The following is a 24,141-nucleotide window of genomic DNA, read 5'->3' as shown; positions in this document are numbered from 1 at the left end:
TGGAGAATAAAATAAAGGTGTCTGAGAATTGGGAGACACGGTGTATACGTTAGAAACTGCCATTTTCTTTTTTCTACTTCAGTAGGGGTACCTTGGTGGTGAACAAACGATAATTTTTTTAAGATTTGGGGCAAGTGATCTAGGGTAAGGGGACCTTATCAGGGAGAGAAGTACAGGGTAAAGAAAAATGGGAGGGGTAAATGTTGTGTTGTATGTTAAACGTCTGTCCCATGCTGCATATGCTAAGTGAACAATGTTTCAGTTAGTTATAAAAAGATGTTGAATTGATGAAATTGCGTAACTGTGTGGTATGGTCATTGTAAGTGCAACCCGGTAAAATTTGAAGGTATTAATATTGTGAGCAAGTACTATTTGTATATGTCCAAGAATTGTTTAAGATAAGAGTCACACACACACACACACACACACACACACACACCTATAAGCCACAGTGTTAGACACAAAATAGTACAGAAAAGTAAACAGTATAATATGGGGGCGGAGACCCCCCTGGCCCACATTTGTAAAAATCTACCTGGTTATGCAGAACGCATAAAGAAATATCACGATCAGTGGGTAAGTGAGAAGGACTACCCCAAGTATGGCCAGAAGGGGGCTCGTTTGATAAGTGTCCTAGATATGGTAGCCACATGTATATTCATGAAATAAAGGAAAACAGTTTCATAATGGAAGAGAAATATTAAGACTTATGGAGCTTATTCGAGGAAGTGCCCCCACTCAAAAGGAAAGTCAGTACCTAACCTGCCCTCCACCGTTGACACTCCCCTAAATCGCGCATGAAATTGGAAAGGACGACACAGGGAAAGAAGGATCAATAGAGGCAACACGATTGTACCCCCTCCTAAACAAACCAGTGCTGGCAGAAGGTTATAGTGACCCCACATATGTGCCCACTGCAGCCCCCGCAGCCACCCCACGACCAACTGCACCGTCACCATTTGAGTGTCCCAGACAGCGTGGGCAGGTAAGCACCCCCGCAATAGATAGAGAAGTTAACAGAGGACCTAGATTCTAGGCTCTCTATGGCAGGAGGGGGTTATCTAGAATAAGAAATATATGTGAGCAGAGCAGAACAAGTGTTGCTACAACTGAACACACCTAGAGCACAGGCACTTGACAGGTAATCTGAATAAGGATGGAAGAAAGGGGAAATACTGTTCCGGATTCAGGACGAGCCAACTCGAATAATAGAACTGGGGCCACAGGAGATTGAACATACAGGTTAACAAGAGGGAATGGCTACCGGGGGAATGGAAGAACTGTGGTGCGATATTGAGGATGAAGAAAAGTAAAATGGGAGGTTGGGTGTGGCAAAGGGAGGAAGATCAGGTAGAGGAAACACCTCTGGGACAGACAATGGAAGAGGAATGGACAGGAAGGCTAAGGAATAGAATGGGAAGAATGGCAACGTTAGGAAAGAGTTGAAGGGGAGTACTGGCAGAACGACAGAGCAGATTACAACTCCCATTGATACCCTGGGCCCAGATGGATAAAGCCAATTTGTTAATATCATTGCCCCCGCTATCGGGGGGAGGGGCAAGAAAGTGGATATATGCATTTTAAAATCATACTGCAGGAGTGCCATTGGCCGTAGGAGCTGTCAAAAGTCTGCTAGTATCGGTAGTAGGGGGATCAGGCAGATAGTGTGGGCAAAAGCTGGCTTCCCGGGAGCAATGTTGGATTGTGATCGCCATGATGGAGCATCCTTTAACACAGTGCGCGCAAGGGAGGCACTAAGGGAAACCTTTCCAGACACGCCAGATTTACAGTAAATAATGCAGTGCACAATGAATGATGGGGAGGATGCTATGGATTTCATTTTTCGAGTGCAGGAGATGTGGAGAGCCAAAACAGGCACGCCCTGGTATCAGTCAACATACCCATTTTACTTTATAAAAGAGAGGGCTCCCAAAAGAGGTACAGAAAGCACTCGACAAAATTGCAGGGATCAAAGCAAAAGGGTGGCCAGAAATACAAAGCATAATAGTGCACCACTGCAAAAGAATAAAAGAAAAGGAAATTGCCCAAAAAAGGTTGGCTGATGAGGCCAAGTTAGTACAAACGAAGCTGGTGAAGGTCGCTGCAGCTGTAGCAGCACTCTCCCAAGAGAGGGAGGGGGAAGAGGAGGAGGGGCCGGTAGCGATACAAGGGAGGATGGCAGCAAATTGGGCAGGCAACGTGCAGCAACAGTGGAATGGACAGATGCAATACCGAGGTCCGCAGTGGCAAGTGGCACCTCGTCCCCCGCGGAGGACGAGGTGGGTACAGGGGCCGCAGGGGGGGGTAGTCAAGGATACAGGGGGGAAATTGTGGGTATGGAGGACAAGGTCCTGGGGGGGGGGGGGAGAACGGGACACAAGGGAACTGTTGGATTGTGGGAGGTGGGGACATCTCACAAGAATGCAGAAGCAGACCAAATAATGTGTATCAAGACGATCAACCATGTGGTCATCCTCACCCGGGGAGCCCCTATGGATTACCCATGGGAGGGGCACAAGGGCAGCCAGAGCAGGGGTATGTAGAGCAGGAAGAGAACCTCCTCACAATGTACAACAGCATCCACAAAGCCGCGATCATATGCAATACACACAAGGTATGCGGGGGGGGGGGGGGGGGGGGGGGGAGAACATGAGACATCCAGCATAGGACAGCCCACAGTGAACACTTGCGTGTCCTGTTCTATCTACGACCTACAATGCAGCAGAGGAACCAATGATTGGGGGGGCAGATAGGGAATAAACAGTTCATATTTATGGTGGACTCGGGAGCTGAAAAATCATGTTTACGTTAAGGCCGGTTTCCGCTATCTAATCGTAAATTGGAGACGCAGGGGTTCTCTGGGGCGGTTGTCGAAGTTCCCTACACAGAAGATTTGGATGTCACCGTGGGGGGTAAAACAGTGAGGGCACCCCTACTGTATTACAAACAGTCCCCAATTAACGTGCTTGGAAGGGACCTTCTCAGTCAGCTTAATATTACTATCTCCTTCACAGAGAGGGATAGTTTGTACAACCCCAGGGATCTGTCCCATGCACGTAATGCTGGCGGTTCATGCGCGAGCAACAGCACCAGAAGTGCGCAGCATACCGGTAGATCCCGATGTGTTTATTCAAGGACTGAAAACATTGGCACAGGTAGTCCCCCGAGCTGAAAAAGCTAGAATGCCGGGTACCGGCACAGTTCATCTTCCGACCAATAGCACGTCCAGAGATTGTGCCAGGGACAGTGTTGGCATTAGATTTGCATGCAGTTCAAATCTCAGCTAAAAGAATACCCGTAATTGCAATGGATATACACGGCTGTGAGTGGCGCATTGTTGTGCATCAATGCCGACATTGCATTGCGAGACCCGTCAGATGAAGATCTTGTCAGATTCAGAAAGTGACGGTGAGATAATGGAGATAGCAATACCCTGTGACATGATACAAGAGAAGCAGGTGCCAGTACAGCTGATGGTAGCGGTGGGGGCACCGCCTCCCTTCTTTGATTATGATATGAAATTAGTGCTTAGTAATTTGTGGACCACAGGCCCCCTATGACGTGGGATTATTGCATGGTGTGACACCAGTCAGAACAAACTCAAACCTGGAGCTATTTTGCCAAGGGTAAAACAGTACCCCCTGTCCCGAGAAGCAGAAGAAGGTATAAAAGACAACAAGTGCATTACTGGCCCAAGGAATAATAGTACCTTCAAATTCGCCATGTAACACTTGCATTTACCCAATCAAAAAGGCAAAAGGTGGGGCCCACTTATCCAAAAAGAGTTCCCTTTGGTCCCTAATCCAGCATCTATACTGTGCAGCATCCCCAAGAATGTAGTGGATTTGAAGAATGCCTTCTTCTCCATCCCATTGGCAAAGGAGTGCAGGTATCTAACAGCGTTTACACTGGGAGGAAAGAGATACAAACATTACAGGTTACCCCAGGGGTACTGCGAGAGCCCCAGCTCTAAGACCACACAGGCTCCATTTGACAAAAATAGGCACTTACGAAAAAGCACGAAAAACGTAGAAAAGCTCAGAGCAAAACACGAGGACTCCCAACACTTGAACATGCAGCGAAAGTCTGAAGATGGCTGCCAGAGGAGAAGCTTAGGGACAGGGCAGATTCACCCAGAGCTCAGTGATATAGGAGAAAGACCGTTTTTTAGTGAAAGTGAAACTTTTTTACCGAGGATTCCCAGCTTGACAATGGAATTCATGCATGTGAATCCATGCCAGACCCCATGTTGGAGAACACAAATGCCCTATGTAAACAAGGTCACTCGTGGATCTTCTGAATATCTTAGATACATTAAAAAAAAGTTGTAATGAAAATAGCAGCAAACACTTACCGTTCCTCAAATTTCACTTTGGCTTCACGTCTGGCTTTGCGTTTTAGAGCTGGGTCCCTGAAAACATCCTTGTTGACTACAGTTTTGTCAAGGGGAATATCGACAGAGTACCTGAAAATATTAATTAGAAACAATCAAAATCACACAAAGCAAAATAACAAATTGGAGGAATTCAATCGTCACAGTATTTTAAACTGTTCCATGCCAACAAGGGACCAATTTAAAACTCCCATTCCAAATCATAATTTGCCCACCCCTTTCTGGTTTTTAAGATTCATGTAAATCTGCAGACCTGAATATTTTGATCACCTACCATCTCCAATATTCATGTCACTCAAAGGAAGTTATTCTTGACCCCCCACTTATCAAGCCTGCCCTACAGGCACTGGTTAGTTCATACCCTGCACAACCTCACGTTTTCTAGACAGTTGCCACTTAGCAACACCAATGGCACTACGGCAGTTGTGCACCAGGCTTCACCTCATCCTTGCAACCTCACACATCCTCCCTCACCTTGTTCAATGAGGCCCCACTTATCTTTATCCCCATGCGGTTCCTTCCCCAGACTACACAATCACAAAAGGCACTCTGGTCATCTCACCAAAACGTATTCCCTGCTACATCAGAACCTCTAGCGAAACAGTATCTTGAGCTGTAGAATTCCCATGTCGTCAAATAGACTTCCTTACTGACAACCACTTTAACAACCACCACCACCACGTCACAACCAAAACCAATTATCACCCCTCAGAAGAAGCCGCACTTGATGCCCCTTATTTATAACAAACAACCTTTTAACGGTTTGTGGCATGCAAGGCCATTCACAGAGTCCCCCTTTGATACCCTAGACCATCTCCATCAACTTGATCTGTACTCCCAATTGACCACCCTCCACAACCAGCGTACTTGCGTCCATGGTAATTCCCTTTACCCAGTCTTCCAATCATACTACCACAACCTTCCACTGAGCCCCTTCCAACAAGAGTATTGCTGCACTTAAATGGTTTGATCGATACATTAATGGACTGCTACGCCTCTAGAATTATTGTACCTGCCAAAGCATGCAGAATTTGGTATCCTAAGTTGGTCGCCTCCACACCAGGATAGTTTTCCTGAGGAGTCTCAGGTTGCGCTCTGTGAAGGGCACATGGTGTTATCTGTAGACAAGAGTATTGTGAAACAAAGCTGGTTTCGGACCTGGTTGAACTTTTCGCCTCAGGGGCATGTGGATCATAGTTGACCAGCGTTGTATATGCAAGCCAGTAGGTGGACGGTTGGGCTGTTTTAGCACTGTATTGCGCCAGTTGGCTACCCCTCCTTCAGACAATTGTGTGGTTGGTTACATGCAGAGGTCTGGGAAATGGATGCAGGTAATATTTTAATATCATGGAGTATCTTACCCGATGATGACCGGGTGCATCGAACTACAATACACCACAGTGTGCTTTTACTATAAGGAAGTCTAAGTGTGGAATGTGAAATGGTAGGGTAGTTTAAATCTGGGCATTTAAGGATACTTCAGGTGAAACACAAGAGGACACTATATACAGAAATGTAATGTGCTTTTTAGCACTGCCTATGTGAACACAGTAGAACCTAGAAAAAAATCTGCATTCCCACACAGTGTCAATGCAAGACAAATAGGTGTGGACAAGACTGGGAATGTGGTAATGTGCTCTGAAAGGGCCACACAGTTAAAACTAATTGTAGCAACGCAATGTGCCATCTAGTACAGTGTAATGAGTCACCCAGACATGAAACCCCACAGCCCACCCGGATATGTAGCAGGGCAAAATAAACACATTGCAATGTGCTTTGTAATGAAGTAGATTAGTTAAGTGCAACTTTACAATGTGGTATGCTCTTTGGGGATTAAGTATTTAAAGTTTCTAAAGCTTTAGTTGGGTATACCAAGGGGAGCTTACATGAGCATAGAAATGTGGTGATGAACCTTCACCGGGGCATCCAGATATAAAGCACCAAGTATATGAAATAAGTCATTTTAGGGATGACTAGGTAAGTACAATGCAATTCACTTTCAAAGAAATACCCAAATATGAAGCTGTAGTGTAAACAACCTTCAATTAAATGTGTGGTCTTAGTAATACCTAGAACAAGGCAATGCCCTTTCCCTGTGGCTCCTATTTAAGAGCATTTTGTATGGAAGTAAGCATTGCGCTTAATTTTAGGGAATACCTGGGGAGTACAGTGCAATGCCCGTTCACTGGGACACCTAGATATGGAACAAAAAGGCATACAAGTGTAAAAAACGAAATATGCCATCCCAGAGATGCACAGATACGAGCCAAATAAAATAGACCAAGTCATGAAACATCCCTGGAACACCCAATGTGGAACACAACTGGACACAACAGATGCTATGCAGGGATGATTATATACCAAGATGGTAATCTCAATCCTAAAAGGATTCTTCTAAACCTCCAAGACTAATCCAGCGCATGTGAGAAACCAGTCGGCAACATCCTAGCTACCAACTATCTCCACTCCCCTAAGGACTTGGCCGCAACCAAACCAAAGGATAGCGCACGCCCACACACCCCCCTACCTGACACCTCAATGCACTAAACAGCGCCGAGAACCACGATCAAGAACGTGGATATACTCAAAACCCTTGCTAAAACCGCAGTACTGCACAAGTGCATTTAGTCTCAGAACGGATTGGTCAACTAAGGCAGATCTTTTGCATGTTTGTCTGCTCGAAATGTGCAATTTTAAAAAAAGATTCCCCATCTTCTTAAATGCTGCTCAAAAGTTGAAAAATAGACCCATCTGGCGATTAGTCGGAACAAATCAATGCCAATTTCTGACAAAACTAAATGACGACTACCATTACAAACAGCCGACAGCACCAGTGGAGAAAAGCAACATGTATAAAGTCGTTTTTGCAATCTAAATCCACCATAAAACATTATAAAGAACTACTCTTTTCAGGATGTAAATCAATTATACATGCCACGAAATTGACCATTTTCTGCTTCAATGTTTCCTTCTTGTAACAAAAGTTTGGATAGCAATGCCATGTGGATGAACTGGGTTGAAATCATACTTTCATACATACTGCCCATCAGCATGTAGGGATCTCCATCGCACCAAGTTTTCTAGCAATTTTTACAAGATCATTCGGAAATGTCAAGGCCCAAGAATGTCTATGTATTGCCCGTTCCCTTCTCACCTTGAAGCACTTCACCTGTGTATAAGCGCTCCATAAAGAATTACAATTATACCACCCACAACTGAAGGGGTCTCATAACACTGTACTGCATGCTAAAATCGACACTTGGCTGAACCTACAGATCACCGTGAAATCATTCACATGAAAAGATCTGACCCAAAGAAGCTTTCCATTGCGCCATGCTTTCCTCAAAAAAGTCATGCTGCCAACTTCAGTTAACTAAAGAAAACAAAAGACTATAGCAAAAATTACGTGGGAACAGAAAGGTGCATATACCCACCAGTTGGATATACTCGACAAACAATAACCCCAGCCCTGCAGATAAGGGGTGCATTGGCCACCTTTTACTCCCCAAAAGTAGGCAAAACTATAAATAGGGAGTAAAAAATACTCCCAAGAATTTGAAACCGACATGTAGGAGGACCAGGAGCCCCCCCTGCTTGTACCCACACAGCTCAATGGATAAGTTTGGACCAGTAGTGCATGTAGTACTGCAGGAAGACACTAATATTAATACTGCCTTATCGGAAGAAGTTAACATGTTTCTTTTAATGTGCTTGAATAACTAGGTGCAAAGAAATACTACTGCAAAAACAGTTTTCTCACTTCTAAAATACTCGAATTGGACTTACATTTTACCCACTGAAAATCCCTTTACTCAACTTTAAAGAAGCCACTATTAGATTACATACGCGCATTACAACAGGAACAAACACTGCGCTGGTGATCGTATGGCACAGCATTTCCAGTTGTCATGCCAACCACAAAGACTGCTTCTTGGCACTCCTTTTGTAGGAATTGTTTTGGCGCTATTTAGTGGCTTCCACCACCAAAACGTGTCAAAACCAAAAATAGGGACACGTCAAAATCTTAACAGGAGCACTGAATAACCCCCCTCCCCAACCCCCCAAAAAGCCTACTACGCACAGCATAAATTCCATACAACGTGCCAGCAAAAAGGGGGTGGGGAGAGACTTCCATTTAATCATGATTAGGAACACAATAACAGACTGAGAATTACACCATTCTACACAAAATGTAGTACTGAGAGAGTCCATACTAGCAAGCAATCCAGCAGTATCACCAGAAGATTGTAGCTGCTCAGAGAAACAAGAGTTACTCAAAACGTATCAATAGAACGTAGAAAGTACATACAAAGCATTTACTGTACCAACACGATCCCATGAAACCATTCATATGAGAAAAAAGAAACGTATACTCTCACACTTGTTAAACGTATCCACCTTGACTGGTGAGGCATACAACAGTCTACTAGAGAAAGAAAAGGGGAAAAAACACCATTCTCCCCTGAAAGGAATTTGGACATGGGATGGGGGCGGAATGTGTTATGCTGAAGATCAAGGTACCTACAAACCAACCCCAAAATGAACTTGTAAAAAATCTAATAAATCTAACCTGTGGCACAACCTCAGGGTACTGTACAAGCCCCCCACCCTCGATCTACAAATGTGTTGCTCTCAAATAACCAAACCACTGCAGTTGACACAGGAATAGCTACGTTTACTAAACACAACCCAACTTATATGGTTATCTGCGGCTCTGAAACAAAACTAAAAGCAGAATCGGAAAACTCAGGCATCTCACTTGTGTGAAACAGCTTCTTTCAACCATGGGACACATTTCAAGTTGCAAGCTAATAGCCAGTCACATGCCACCTCAACACCACACATACGCAGTACTCCATTTCTGACACGCCAGGAATCATCACCAGCCATGTTCTGTTACTTTGCATTTATATAGAGTCTTATGTACCATTGGTGTGATCTCAAGGCGCTGGTAGGTTGAACGCCCTTTGGAACCGTATTTCAAGTCAGAGAGAGTCAAGGTGCGTGTGTACACCGGATGTGTGCAGCATGGGTGGCACTCGTACGATAGCTGCTTCTTAGCGGTAGGTGTGGTGGCTGGGAGATCAGGAGTACGTGTTTGTTCTGGCAGGGTGATAGCACACTGATTCTGGCTGCTTGAGACTGAGGAGAACGCCTAGGCTGGCAGGTGTGCAACCACCTGTGTTTAGTTAGGATGATGGTGAGTAAGTGGCAGGTGTTGGTATGAGAACAGCTATACCGAATGTGTCATAGTATTGCTGTGTTCTAGTTGAGTGGTGGTGAATAGAAGAGTAAGCGTGGTGATGTGATAAGGTTGTTTTCAGTAGGTGCTTGAGATCAAGAGCCTTCATGCTCCATGCATTCCATGCACTCCAACCATTCCATCCATCGCATGTACTCCCTCATTTTCATGCACTCCATCTGTTCAGTTCGTTCGATTCATTCCATTCGCTCCCACGCACCCCATCCGTCGCACGCACTATCCATCTATTCCATTTGTTCTTTTCATTCCATGCACTGTCATTTCATGCCATCTATCCGTTCCATGCACTCCATTTGGTGCACTCCCATCTGTATCATGTATTCCTCCTTTCCATCCTCTCGTCCACTTCGTTCCTCATGTCCATTTCATTATGTCATCCATTTCCTTAATTTCATCCACTTCACTACTTTCATCTACTTCACTAGTTCTAGTTAGTTTATCCATTTTAATTTACAAAAGCGATTATTAGTTTGATTTCTCGCTTGGATCATGCTGCTGGATTGTTTATGATAAAGTAGCTTTGGGCTAAGGACATTGATTGCTGTTAGAATTGATCGATTTTAGGGGTAGAGACATGTTTTCAGTAATTTGCAGAAAGACATAAGGTCCTCGGTGAGTTGGATGTGGGGTGGAAGTGTTTTCCACAGAGTGGGAGCCAGGGCTAAGAATGATGATTCACCTAACCTGACTGAGTTGGTTTTTGGTATGACTAGGAGGCCGGCAGAGCTGGATCAGAGTGCATGGGGGATGGTAGGGTTTTAGTTAGGGTTTTAGTTTGTCGTGAAGATATTTGGTGCGGTTTTATGGATTGCTGAGTGAGAGATGCATAGGGCTTTGAAGGTCATCCTTCAGGCAACCGGAAGCCAGTTTTAAGGGCAGGGGAGATGTGATCTCTCTGACCAAGTGCTAGTAGCAGTTTGGCTGGAGCGTTTTGTGCTCTTTGTAGTTTAGTCAGTTGGTACGCGTGGACTCCGAGGTAGGGGGGGGGGGGGGTTAGCATAGTCCAGTCTTGACATAATTGAACCGTGGAGAGTCTGTTGGGAAAGGAGAGGTATGGAAAAATGTGTCTAAGGGTTTTATGGTGGTAGTGGCAGGACTTGGAGCGAGAGGGTTAGGTCTGAATCTAGGGTGCATCCAAGGTTTTTTTACTGAATTTGAGGGTGTCGGGGAATTGCCCATGGCAGATGGCCAGGGTAGCGGGAAGAAGTTCGGTGTTGCCACATACCACAATTTCAGTTTTGGAGGGGTTTAGCAAGAGGTGGTTTGTGGTCATCCAGTGATCTATGTCGAGGAGGCAGGAAGCGAGGTCGGGTTGGCAGTTGGTTTTTTAAATCATGAGTTTTAGGATTAGTTGTGTGTCATCGGCGTTGCTAGTGCACATTTTGCATCCTTTTTCCCCCAAATACGATTGATCAATCCATCCAGTCACCCACACTTTACATTCCCATATTGAAACAATTTCTGACCTGTTTTATAACCAAGGCATTTTCTTAGGCCTGCCAGAAGACCTGCTAAACTGTCTACTAAGAGTCTACTAAGAGAAGAAAAAAAAAAAAGGAATCAGCTAAGAAGCCCAAGACTGACAGCCCCACAACCAGCTCATTTGTAAAAATGAGCAATCAAAATCATAACCCTGTGTGCCACATGCCAGGTCTTCCACTCCATGGGTCCAAAAATCACAAAGGTCGAATACAAATGAGAAGGCAATACAGGTGATGAAGGATGCATGAAAAACAGACCTGGGGTGGAACAACTGGCTAATGCAACCTACAATCTAGAGCTCAAGACGAAGACTTGGAGAATAGATCAAGATCTAATATACGATCAAAAACAAGCCCGAGACTGTTTCAGACAAAGATCTCAAAGGGGTGGTGAGAGGTATCTTTGAAGACACAGTCCGAGGAAAAGTTACAAGTGAAAATTGACAGGATTCATTGAGTTGGCACTCAGAGCGGAACCAGGGGCTTGCCCCAGAGATGTCTTTCCGGATGACTTCCTATAAGGAAGGCCCAAGGATCGAGAAGACCCACCAAGAAACAAGGCCCTCTCAAACAAAGGGGCAGAGCTCAAGAGCTGGGAATGGTCAACAGTGGGAAAGCCGAAGCAAAACAGGAAGGGGGTATTCACCCCAATTGAAGACCCTCCATCTGGAATGGGAGAGCGAGCTGACCAGCTCCAGAAGGGGACAGAACATGGTGACATGATCAGCGAGTTAGAAAAGGCAAAGCAAGAAATAACCCTGGGGAGGGCGAACATCACGATGAAGACAAGATGCTGGAATCTAGAATAGGTTGGGGAGAACCCACAGTTGCTCAGGCCGAGGGTTGTAAGGGGCTCAATTGACAAAGATGAGATTTGGGGGTGGGGGGGCTAGAGGCAGATAAGGAGGGGAGCGGGACCTATAACAGGGTACCAGGGCACATGAAAGCTTAAAACTTTCTGGGAAACGGACAGCCTCAAAAACCGGGTCATCATGGGGCTAAACTCCCCATTGAAGGGAACAAATTGCAAAGGTTCTTAAGGAGGGAGGTGCCCGACATACTATACACTCCGAACAGGGACCGAATGAGGCTACAAGGCTCCCCCCCCCCAAATATATCCGTCCACAGGAAATAAGAGCAGGAGGGCTGATATTAATACGGTCTAACCTAGACTCCGGTGACCGGGGTAGACAGAAGCCCAGGGGAGATACTTCGCATTAAGCTTAAAAGGGTGGGGAGTAGGGATATAGGATAGCGACTTGGTATGCTCCCAACACAGGACAGAATCCCTTCAATTCAACGAACCCTAACCACACTAGAAAAATTCGTCATGGGTCTTATAAGTCCAACGTGAGACTTCAATTTGGCCTGGGATCCAGAAGAGGATAGAGCCACGAAAACCAGGTGAAGGCAAACCACTGAAATAATTAATAGAGAAGGTGGAACTAGCCCTGCCCACAGATCCTCATTGCGTATAAATTCTGTTTGGGCATCCCTGAAGCTTCTGAGAAGGGTGAGGGCAATAGAGGTGGTGGCTATAACCCTCTCCGATCATGCACCATTGTCACTGAAATTAATGAGGAAGCCAGGTCACCCAGGGCTGTGGAAATGGAGGTACCCAGGATTCCTGTTTAGGGATGAGGTTCTGAGGAATGAGCTGGGGACGGGATCAAAGCCTTTGAGGACAATAGTATAGTAGTATAGTGGACACAACAGAACAAACAAGATGGGATGCTTTTAAGGCCACAATTAGGGGGGGGCATAGCAATAAAAGCTAGCAGAGACGGAAATAAGACTGGTGGAAGAAGACCTAGAGGAAAAAACTAAAGGGGTAATGTCCAAGATGGGTACGGGAGCTAGTGGGGAAACTCTCTAAAAGAGAAGGGCCATAAGAGGTCAACTGGAACATATACAACCGAAGGCAGCAGAGAAATCATTGATGTTCCTAAAATAGAAATATTTCAAAGCCAACAAGTCCGATAAGGCTCCTGGCCAGGATGCTGAGAAAGGATGAGAAGGCTAAAACAATTAAAAACATAAAAAGGTTGGGGGCGGAGGGCAAGTTTGGAAACAAAGGCTCATCCGGGAATTTTCTAAATTCTATACGGAACCACCCCAATGAACAAACTCAACAAGCCTACACAGCAGCACAGGGTCTGCCCCAAATTCCTGTTCAAGAGAAAGAGGCACAAGAAGAAACATTAGAAGTCGTCGGAAGGGCAATTATGACACCCCCCCACTAATAAATTCCCCAGCCGAGACGGGTCAGCTCAGAAATGTATAGGTGCTTTAGGGAAATTCTGATTCCATGTGTGTGCTCTCCTTAATGACATGGAGGGGGGGACTAACCACAAGAGGCTAAAGTGGTTCTAATCCAAAATGTACGTAAAGATCCAACCCTTGTGGTTCCTATAGGCCGATATCCGTCATCAATGTGGACACAAAGATAGACACGAAGGGTTCTAGCGAATCGGCTAGACCACATCCTACCAAACATAATTGCCAGGGTTCATAAGGACTCGGCAGATGAGTGACATAGCTCATCTTCTAGAGAAGGCCAATAAAAAATGGCAGCGGTCCTAGTAGCCTTAGATGCAGAAAAGGGTGGAGTGGGGTTTCCTTTTTACAACACTGAAGTACATGGGATTTTGGTGATACATTTATAAAAAGGGTCAAAGCCAACTATCAAAACCCCTCGCTGCGATTAGCATCAACAGCTAACTATCCAACCCCATTGGGGGTTCTGCGGGGTACCAAGCAGGGCTGCCCCCTCTCCCTGCTCCTCTACGCTATGTACTTGGAGCAGGGATACCATTTGGAGGGAGGATCTACAAGTTAACGGCTTTTGCAGACGATATACTTTTGACTAACAAACCGAGGGGGGGCTCACTTAGGGCAAGGGAGAGAGATCTCACAGTTCGGGTAGTGGCCAGTCAGAAAATAAACCCCCAAAAGACAAATCCGATCCCAGAATCCCAAGAGGAATAGGAGGAGCGGCTCAAGGCTACATTCCAATACAAATGGGTGCAGAAATCCATATCTTACTTGGGTATAAAATTAACCAGAACTTTGAAGGAGCTCTATGGAGCAAGCCATCTACCCTGGCTTGAAATACTCTAGAACAAATTGGTTGATTGGGGCCCACTAACGATAACTTGGCTGGGTAGGATGGATGAACGTCGTAAAGAGGTTTGCATTATTTCTTGACCCTTTGTCAAAATCCCAAATTCTTTCTTTAGGTCGGACTAAAATATACGTGGAGGTTTACATGGAACAACAAATAGCCAAGGATAGCTAGGAGGGTTGTGATGCCTAGAAACAGGGGCGGACTGGGGGAACCTGATCTTAAAGCATACTTTATGACAACACATTAGAATAGTGAGGGATTGGAGAGATGACCGGGGTCAACAATGGAGGACTATGAACGAGGCTGTAACGGGATTAACCTGGAGGAGTTACTCTGGAAACCGAGGGGGGAACCAAAGAATGTACCTTTGCATGATACCGACGGTGGGGGACGAGGCACAAGGGCGGGCTCAGCTCGCTACATTCCTGTCCCCATTGACGCCAATCTTTGATAATCCAAGTTTTACCCATGGCTGTGGTGATTGGGGCTTCAGGGTATGGTGGGAAGCAGGTTGCCAAAAGATCAGAGATATGTTTGATGGCCTGGACATTAAATAATTCACCCAATGCCAGGCAGATTTTGGAGTGAAGAAAAGAGGTAGAGGTTTTCAAATGGACAAACAACTGGTGGCGGCATTATACAAGTTTATCAAACGGGGAGGCACCGGTGGAACAGAGATATAGGACACATTGGCAAGTTGGTACGGGTCAAGAGATTGAGGAGCCAGAACGGAAGCAACTGGGGGTCAGAATTCCCTAAAATCCTGAGATCCTTTCAGATCCAGGAACTATGGATTAAATTCATGCTTCAATGGCAACTGACCCCAGATAAATTGCATACATTCTACCCCTCAACCTCCAACTTGTGCTGGAGACAATGTGGTATGGTAGGGACCTGGAATCACATGGTGAGAGTGTGCCTTAATTCAAGATTTAATATGGGAAGCCCTGGGAGAGGCTTTAAGTCTGAAGGAAAGCAGTAATAGAGGCCTCAGATATAAATAATTACCTCAATAGAGGTAATAGAGGACAACTAGAGGGGCTCCCCTTCAATGCGAAAAGTAAACTTCTCTTGATTGCGGCGCAAAAATGGAAATCAAAAGATCCTCCCTCAGAACATGAATTGGTGGGTAAAGTCTGAAACTTTGTAGGGCTGGTAGTTGCAAGGGCTATGAGGACTGGTCTCGGACCCTGGAGCAACTCCAAAAGGGTGCTAGAACGACCTGGTGCCCAAGACAAACTGGTGGAATGGAATGATAACTGGGCGATCTTGGTGTTCAAAGCTGGGAGGTTGAAATTCAGAGCATAAAAGGCTCTGGACTGGGCTGCTAGGAAAAGCTTGAGGCCAGCTAGAGGCATTATGGGGATGGTAATGGTGCTCTTGGGCTGAGGATGGGCTCTTTAAAATTATTATGCATTATCCAGCCTGGTATCCTTCTCAAACTGTGCAGCCAGCAGTTTGTGTCCCGTTAATAGGGTGCACCTTATGTGCAGGTCTACATTGCTGTTGTGGCAGAGTGTCAATAAAGTTTATTACCTAATAATTTGGACGTGGAGTGCCTTCCAGCTGCTAATGAGCCCTTGTACAAAGTGGCAAGATGATGCAAATACAAGCCAACATGAATATGTAGCATCAGGGCAAAATTCAAGTTACAAGATACTAGCCAGTCACTCGCCAGTTCAATGCGATGCACACAGCACACCATTTCTCGCCAAGAGGCAAACATTAAGCCTTAGCCAGCACCTGCTCAAGTGCCTACCAGTGTTTCTTCAAAGCAGTCAATATAACCAGTGTGTAATAAGGTCTAAGCCAGGTCTGCCTTCAGCCACTCAATGCAGTATACGTGTCCTTCAATTAAGTGCTGTTAAAAACAAGCATTGGCAAAGCCAACAGTTATGGCTTGTGTACAAGTTTTAAACATTTGCCAGGCACGGCTATCACATGTCTAGGTGGTCGCACTATTTGAGCCCCTACCATCAAAGGCAGTGCCTTTCCCACACCTGCAAAAAAGCCACAAATGCTGGCATTGCCAAGGCTTGTTTTAATTGGGAGATGGAAATTTAAAGTTAATGCAGTTTCACTTTGGCTCAGATTTATCCATGCACACAAATCCAAGTGTCCACAGATGCATTATTATAGTGGTTTTACTAGCAACCATAATCTAAACTAGCCTGGTAACAACTTAATAAAACAAGCAACATTAACAAAAAGGTAATTAAAGGCCAGGTCAACAAGAAGAGTCTGCCCTGGTTTACCAATATAAAGCGTATATAAACTAAATTGACAACATGCACACAAGATTTTTGTGGTGGGGGGGGGGGCAGTGACTAGGCCATGTGACATTCAGGATCGTGGAAGTGCAGGGGGAGGGGGCAGGTCAGGGAGGAAGGATGCATGAGGGGGGAGGGGCAAGTGCAGGGGGCCCCAGGGGCTGGACAGGTGCTGTAGGGAGCCAAGAGGAGAAGTGCCAGGGGAAAAGTGGGTGGGGTCAACTGGTGCGAAAGACTAAGAAGGCTGGTCATGGAAGGGTGCCCATGGGCAATACTGGCTAAGGGCTTTTGGGCAATACTGGTCGGAGGAGGGCCTGGCCCCAGTGAGTCTCATATGGGACCAGGGAACAAGTCGCAAGGGCAGGGGGCATTAGCAAGGGAGGGGGAAAGGAAGGAGAAAAAGGTTGAGGAGATCCTGGAACAAGATCCGGCTCAAGTTTGAGAGGGACTGGGAGGCCATTCTAGAGGGAGGCACCTCTCTGCTTGGAGAAACGTCTGATATACAGAGAGTTGGAGTTAGAGGACCAAAAGACTCTAGAAGAGGTATTTAGGGGGAGAAGGTTGGATGCAGCAAGGGCCCATGCCACAGAAAGCTTTGTGGGTGTAGAGTGTCTTGAATTTGACCCTTGCAGCCACCGGGTGCGAGTGGGGAGATTTTAGGGCCGGAGAGATGCAGTCCCTGGGCTTGAAGGAAAGGATAAGTCTCGCAGTCCTATTCTGGATAAGTTGAAGAGGGTGGAGGGAGGGAGAGGCAGATCGATAAGAGGCTGTTACAATAGTCCAGCCTGGAGAGAACCTAGCTCTGGAGACATTGAGCTTCTGGGCTAAGGTGAGGAAAGGGAAAATGCCCGAGGAAGTGGAGCAGATAGTGGGCCTTCTTGGCAAAGTCAGCGATATAAGGTAAGAGAAGTCGAAGATGACTACCAGGTTTTTTGCCTCAGAGTGGGGCGAGGGGGCCCAGGGAGGGCAGCCATAGAGTAGGAGGCAAGGAGGGGGCTCGAGTCCCAATGAGGAGACTTTGTCTTACTGGCATTAAGGCAGAGATTAGCAGCACACCATGCCTGAATAGGATAGCAGTCAGACACTCAGAAACGAGAAAAGGGGAGAAGAGGAGGAGAGCTTAAAGGAGAGCTGCAAGTCTTCAGCATAATACTGGAAAGGAGAGAAGGTGGAGATCAAATGGCCAAAAGGGGCAATGTAGATGTTGAAGAGCCAGGGGGAGAAGATAGAGCCTTGAGGGACGCCACAGGTAGAGAATGAGGAGGAAGAGAGAAAGGGGCCCAGTTGAACCAGGGAGGGTTGATCAGAAGAGGTCAACCAGTCCAGTGCCCGGTCCGTGAAGGGAATCGCACAGCCGATTTATGATGGCATGATTAACAGTGTCAAAGGCAGAGCAAAGATAGAGGAGGAGAATGGAAGAGTTTGAGTCAAGGTTAGAGAGCAATTCTTCACAGGTGTTAAGGAGAGCAGTGTCTGCCTCTGGATGCTCTAAAGCCAGACTGGTTGTCGTGGAGACAGCCAACTGACTCAGTATGATGGATTAGTTGGAAGATGACCAACTTCTCCAAGAGTTTGCCCAAGAAAGGGCTAGTAGAGAGAGGGTGATAATTAGCCGGGCAGGAAAGGTCCACAGACTGCTTTTTTAGAAGGGGGTTCACAAGAAAGTGCTTGAGGGGTAGTGGGAAGGAGCTGAGGGAGGAAATGCTGCCCTTGATAGTTCTGGAGAAGGGAAGCACTGGAGGAGATTTTCTGCAGCAGGATTGGCAAATGCTTCACAGATTTTGAAAAGTCCAGCCGTGTTGCGGGTGGCCCAAGAGATGTGGGCACACTTCTTGGAGCGGATGGAGAATCTATTGTCTTTGGAGCAGGCGACAGGCCAGTTTGTCCGAAAATGCTAGAAGCTAACCACTTCCGATCCATAAATTTGCACTTGCTTTTCAGCGAGGAAAGGTCAGAATCATACCAACTATTGTACTTGGAAGGAGGCTTCATGTGGATCCTCATGGCAGGGGCAAGGGTGTCAAAGGTGTTGGAGATGGAGAAGGATAGTAAGGACTGGTGGTAGAATCCATAGCAGGTGGAGGGGTAACGAAAGAGGCAGCAAAAGCAGCTACTGACACTTGCTTCATTGGTCGAAATGACAGAAGGAGACTCACTGCAGTAAGAGGCTTAGCCAGAGAGACCAAGAGCTCCAGATGAGAGGAGAGTATTGTAAGACTAGGAGAGAGGTAGCGAGAGGGTTAGAAAAAGGGATGTCTGCTGAGATGAGCGCATCCGGGGTGTGCCCGGCTGAGTCGGTCAACCAGAGGGAAGAATGATGAGGGAAAGAGTCCCAGAGGTTGCAGTAGAGTAAGGTGGCAGCATCAGGAGAGTCACGATGAATATTCAAGTCTCCAAGGAGAATCTTAGAGGTGCAAGTCAGGAGAGAGGACGCAAGATCGGTCCACTCAAGAGGACAAGGGAGACCAGCCCAGGGGGCCTGTAGATAGTGGCGAGAGTGAGCAAGAAGTTAGAGACGCAAAGCTTGCAGACAAGGTGTTCAACCGACGAGTAGGATTGAGGGGGTATGATGGAAGCAGGGACCCATTGTGTAAAGATGAGGGACAGTCCCCCACCAGACTTGTTCGGCCTCAGCATGGAGAGGATATTGTAGCCCTTGCTTTGAACCACGTCTCAGTGAAGGTGAGGACATCAAGGTCAAAGTGTTAAAGGCGTTGACAGATGTCAGGGGTGTTAAACAGCAGTTTATATAAAGCAAACACTGCCAATCGGTCAACATGGTAACAGCAAGCCACTTCAAGGGGGGGGGGGGGGGGGGGGGGAAGAGAGGGTATAATAGTAAGATATCAGTGGCCTTACCTGGTTGGCATCAGGTGGTTGTAGTTGCAAACCTTCACAAAAGCCTTAATCTTCGATCGCTTTGCAATCTTTTTCTTACCCATTGTAGCGGTTACCTTACGTGGGTAACGGTCAATGCCAGCCACAAGGGCATGACTGTAAGCTCTGTCTGATGTGCCATCATCAATGTTCTGCAAACAGAAAGATTGACTATCAAACATTAACAGAATTCCCTGGGTCCAACAAGGCATACATTAATGTGTCATCTAGTACCTTTCTGGAGGAAAATTTATCTATCAAGAGAAATTTAAACTGCCTTTTATTCACCGATTAAGGAGCCGATTACGCATGCGCTAGAAAAAATGTCTGCAAGGCTGCTATAATACGATTTCAGATTCACCACTCTTTCCACTGCTAATACACAATTCAGATAAACCTGATCACAATGCAAGAGTGCAAACAATGCAGATGTAAACACAAATGAGCTAAATAGTTGGGAGGGATGCACACGGGTAAGACTTAATTACAAAAAGCCTACCAGCCATCCAAAAAGGTTAAGTGACCTTCTATAGCACCCATCTGCCAATGCTGGCATTGTTGCATGTGTATTAGAAAAAAGCAGTTGAGGGTTGGGGGGGGGGGGGGCGTCGCTGCAAAAAAAACAAATGCTTCATGTAGCATGAGAATTGAATCTATTTGCTCCCCGGTGTGGGAGTGTGTTCTGACACTATCTTCAGTCCATAAGACCAATATCTGCTATGGCAAGCCAACCAGGGCATAAGTGCCAGAGCGCAAGGAGGGCCCGTTAATACAGCCACATGGCACCACTACAACTGTTCGCCTGTCCTGACCCATTAACCCGAGTAATCCTTAAACAGTGGTGCAGCAGACTTAAATAATATCCAATGTCGATTGCAGTGATGTAATCTGCACTGAACAGGCTTCAGCTGAGTGAGGCTGTGATGCAACACCCAAGGTCACTTTATTTGAAAGAAGCCTTTTGCACCTGCATCTTAGGATCATGAGCGCTGGTGGGAGGGAGGCATGGGCTGAGAGGGGCACCAAGCTCTCAGGCTGTTTCAAGATTACAAGCCCTTCAAGGGTGCAAACGTCCAGTAAAAGGAAAATAGGAAATCGTGCTATTGATTAGAGGGAATAAAATGTGCAAGTGTCTTCGTAGAAGGAATTAAAGTGCAGATCTAGATCATTACCTTCACTATGACAGCTTTACGTCCAGAGTACCGACCAGCCAAGACCAGGACGACCTTTCCGGGTTTCATAAACTTACCCATTTCTGGGGACAAAATAAGAGTAAAGAGTTAGTTCCTATCATCAACAATACTGAGATTAAAATTATAAACATATCAGTCGAGTGTTGCCTATGCCAGTTTATGTATAGTGAAGGTAGTCATCAAGCAATGATAGTTTGTCTTTAACCAAAAAAAAGTTCCATAAGAGACCATTAGGGCTAAACCAACTACCATCTGCAGCAAACATATCAAAGAAAGGCCTGATGGCTCTCCCGTTGCAATCAATTACGTGACCTTATTCAGCACAAGGATGGACCCAACCTTCATGGATTATCATTTGCTTTGATAAACCGGCCACAATTCAACCACAGCGTCATATTAACCACAAAAGTAATATGTGGTGGTAAACACTGATAAAACAGTGCTTAACAGAATAAGAACATGGACACTATGAAGGTGGAACGAGAAGGAAGAGTAAAGCATAATCCTTTGCCTCTGTCTTTAATAGAATCTTAACTTTCTATAACGTTTGTATGGAAAATCAGTCTTCAATTGGCATATGGTACGAAGCTGAACAGCATTTATTACTATTGAGGTTAGTAAGAAATATGTCAAACTGCTCAGACTAGGCTCTTCAGTATTCTTAGCAACCCTTTCAAAACAGAACGTACCATAGCTAAATTTATTTAGGTGCGACATATGCAAGACTGCAATGAAAGCCACAAAATAAAAACAATTTGCACACCCTCCAATTAGCACTGATAAAAGGAGGGCCTTCAAAATGTGGCGATAGTTGCCAGGATTGATTCGGGACCATCAACACAGATATCTATGGGCATCACAATGCCATTTGTATTGTTATTTGGTCATGGGTGTGACCAAGAAACGGGTATTGAATTGAAGGCAGCAGACAGGGTAGGTCCGATAAGTGTAGGAAGAAAAAAAGGTGGGGGGGGGGGAACTGTACGAGTACAGATACAGACCCCAGTGGAAGGGGTGGCCCGGAGGCAGTGCAGGAGGGTGGCAGGGTGAGCAGGAACCTGGGCCCGGAGGACAGAGGGTGGCCAGGTGCACGGTGCCAAGAGAACAGATACACAGGGGAAAGGGGAGCGAAGGCAGAAGCAAAGAGGAAGGTCTTGAGGTGCTTCCAGAACCAGAGATTGTTCTCCTCAAGATTTAGAGTGGCAGGGAGGCCCCAGCTGAAGACTGATCTACCCCCAGCTTGTTTCTTTGAAAAACGACTAACCCTGAGGCAGTTGAAGGTAGGGGAGCGAAGAGCTCGAGAGGGGAGGTATTTGTGGAGGGCTAGCTGAAAGTATTTTGGACCCAGCTCGAGTTGTCTCCGATTTAGATGCTTCTTCAACCCCAAAAACAGTCAGGTGCCACCTGCATGAAAATTCGATGCATAGGCGTTTTCTGAACATAGGCTGTGGAGGCAATGTCGTGGTCTATGTGCTCTGCCCCCAGTTTTGTCCTACCAAGTACATCAAAACGCAAGACTGTACTAGTAAAAACGATCCAGGAAATGTCTTACCACTTTCAGAATGACACCCAAAGCAATCACTTGAAAGTTAATGGGTTATTTTTAAGATAACCTTGCACGAAATCCAGCTTCCCAAACGGGGCCATCTCATCAATTGCCAATTAATTACCATTTATTTAAACTGCTCCTAAGAATTGAGCCAAAGCATTTAGCGCTAGTTTGCTGCTGGTTATAGAAGCACAATGGTATTGCCTCAACTTTTGCAATTGAGCAAAACTAATCTGTCCATCTTCTCTGCAAGCGTGACATGGGATATAACAAATTTAAAATAATGGAGATCTGTCACTTTGTCGATAAAAATACAAAGAAAAATGCCCCACTGCCAATGAGGTGGCAGTACTTGCAAAATCAGCATTTTAATGTCACGCTGCAAAGTAACAAACACTGCTTCATGTTTGCCCTAGAAAATGACAGCAACGTCTTTTCCCAGCGTCATAACGAGAAATAAATGTATTGGCACACATTTAGCAGTGGTGAAAACATTAGGTAATTAAAAGCCAGATACATTATGATTCACAAAGCCACGCATTTAGCATGTAAACACCGACTATATAACATACATTGATAACACTGGAAAATGATTTCCACACAATTTAGATAGGATTCTGAAAGGACTATAAAATAAAACGCAGACACCGTCTCAACAGGGAGCTGTTACAAAGCAAGCATTTGCCACCAGCCTAAACTCGCACTGGTCTGCTTCCTGCGGTTGGTTATACGAACAACGCTGCAGAGCACGGAAGGTGTCCCTGTGTCTTACAGCACTAAGAACCGCGTCTCGGTGACTGTGCCCACCAACATCTGGCGCACCGAAATAAAGAGCACGTAACAAAGCGCGTATTACAACGCGCCAAACGAGCTCTCTTCCAGACACGCCTGAACAACACGTAGCAGGATGACAGTGGATTCCAAAGGATGACATTAAACTCACTCGGTCTAAGTCGATGGCCGCCCTGAAAAGAAAGGAAGTAGAAGCAGGAGGGTTCACCTTTGACACCATCGTTTTTGCAACGTCACTGCTTCTTCCGGTAAGAAGGCTCGACATAAAAAGAGTAAGGTCGGCAGAGCTTTCACGCACGTAAACTTCGTGGCCATATTGGAATGGAAAATGATACCAGTTTGACGCAGTGCACGATTTTAAATGTAACATTTGTTCGGCGAAAATGTAAATGAAACAAGTTAATTGCTTCCCAAAAATATTCCTGGTGTTGTGAGTTATCACTTTGAGAGTTACAATGTGAATGCCTTTTTTTTAAAACTGTTTCGAAAAGGCGAAGTTTATTTCTACATTTAAGATAATACTTTTGGTATATACCGCGCACCAACTGCTATTATTTTGCGTTAGCTTTAAGACTGGGCCTGAATCGGAGGCGTACGCTATCAAAGTAGTGAAGGCATCAGATTCTCCACTGCAGTTTCCACCACCATTCTGGGGTGGATGGAAGAATTGGAGGAGAGATGTCGTGCTTTCCAAGCAGTAAAATATGCCAAAATCTCTCCTTTTGATAGAAACGTGTAACAGAAGCACTGCAAACAATTGTTAAACGACAGCCACTTTTTTAATTTGAGAACGTTTCAGTAAACTAGAAAAGTGGTGCTGAAGGCTTACCTGCCTACATTTGAAAAAGGAACCCATATAGCTCTCAACTCACCCGCTTTTGGCGGGTGTCACCCGCCTTGCAAGCAGCTGAATTACCAGCCAAGTCCCTCATACGCACATTCATTTGGATGGGCTCTCACCCATCAAAATGAAAATCGGGTGTTCTCAGCCGCCTTGGTGACACAAAAGGTTGGGAGATATGAAAACCCAGAGATTTGCTTCACACAATGCCATGCCTGCATCCACTAACATACACATAGCTCATACACTTAGCTCTCAACCATTTGTGTCGCAAAGGCGGGTGAAAACACCCGATTTTGTGTTTGACGGGTGAGAGCCCATTGAAATGAATGGGCGTGCAGGAAGCTTGGCGGGT

At 45.7% G+C, this 24,141-nt stretch overlaps 1 protein-coding gene across 2 annotated transcripts in view; it reads right to left on the bottom strand.

Annotated features, from left to right (window-relative positions):
• RPL27 (ribosomal protein L27) overlaps nt 1-23,178 on the bottom strand; it is a 35,436-nt gene extending 12,258 nt beyond the window's left edge. Inside the window, exons 1-4 of one of the 2 annotated variants that reach the window (XM_069634188.1) lie at nt 23,097-23,178; nt 20,584-20,666; nt 19,394-19,563; nt 4,355-4,465 (exon numbers count right to left, since the gene is read on the bottom strand). In XM_069634188.1, coding sequence (XP_069490289.1) covers nt 4,355-4,465; nt 19,394-19,563; nt 20,584-20,664 — 362 coding nt within the window. In that variant the 5' untranslated portion in view covers nt 20,665-20,666; nt 23,097-23,178. Of the gene's footprint in view, nt 1-4,354; nt 4,466-19,393; nt 19,564-20,583; nt 20,667-22,925 lie in introns of both variants that reach the window. The other variant, XM_069634189.1, reaches the window with a different exon arrangement.
• Between the last annotated feature and the right edge of the window lie 963 nt (nt 23,179-24,141).

The sequence above is a fragment of the Ambystoma mexicanum genome, chromosome 13 (assembly GCF_040938575.1).
Source record: "Ambystoma mexicanum isolate Mex_15411 chromosome 13, UKY_AmexF1_1, whole genome shotgun sequence".
In the NCBI taxonomy this organism is placed as follows: domain Eukaryota; kingdom Metazoa; phylum Chordata; class Amphibia; order Caudata; family Ambystomatidae; genus Ambystoma; species Ambystoma mexicanum.
The sequence above is the reverse complement of the archived record's forward strand: the minus strand, read 5'-3'. Positions and strand labels throughout refer to the sequence as shown.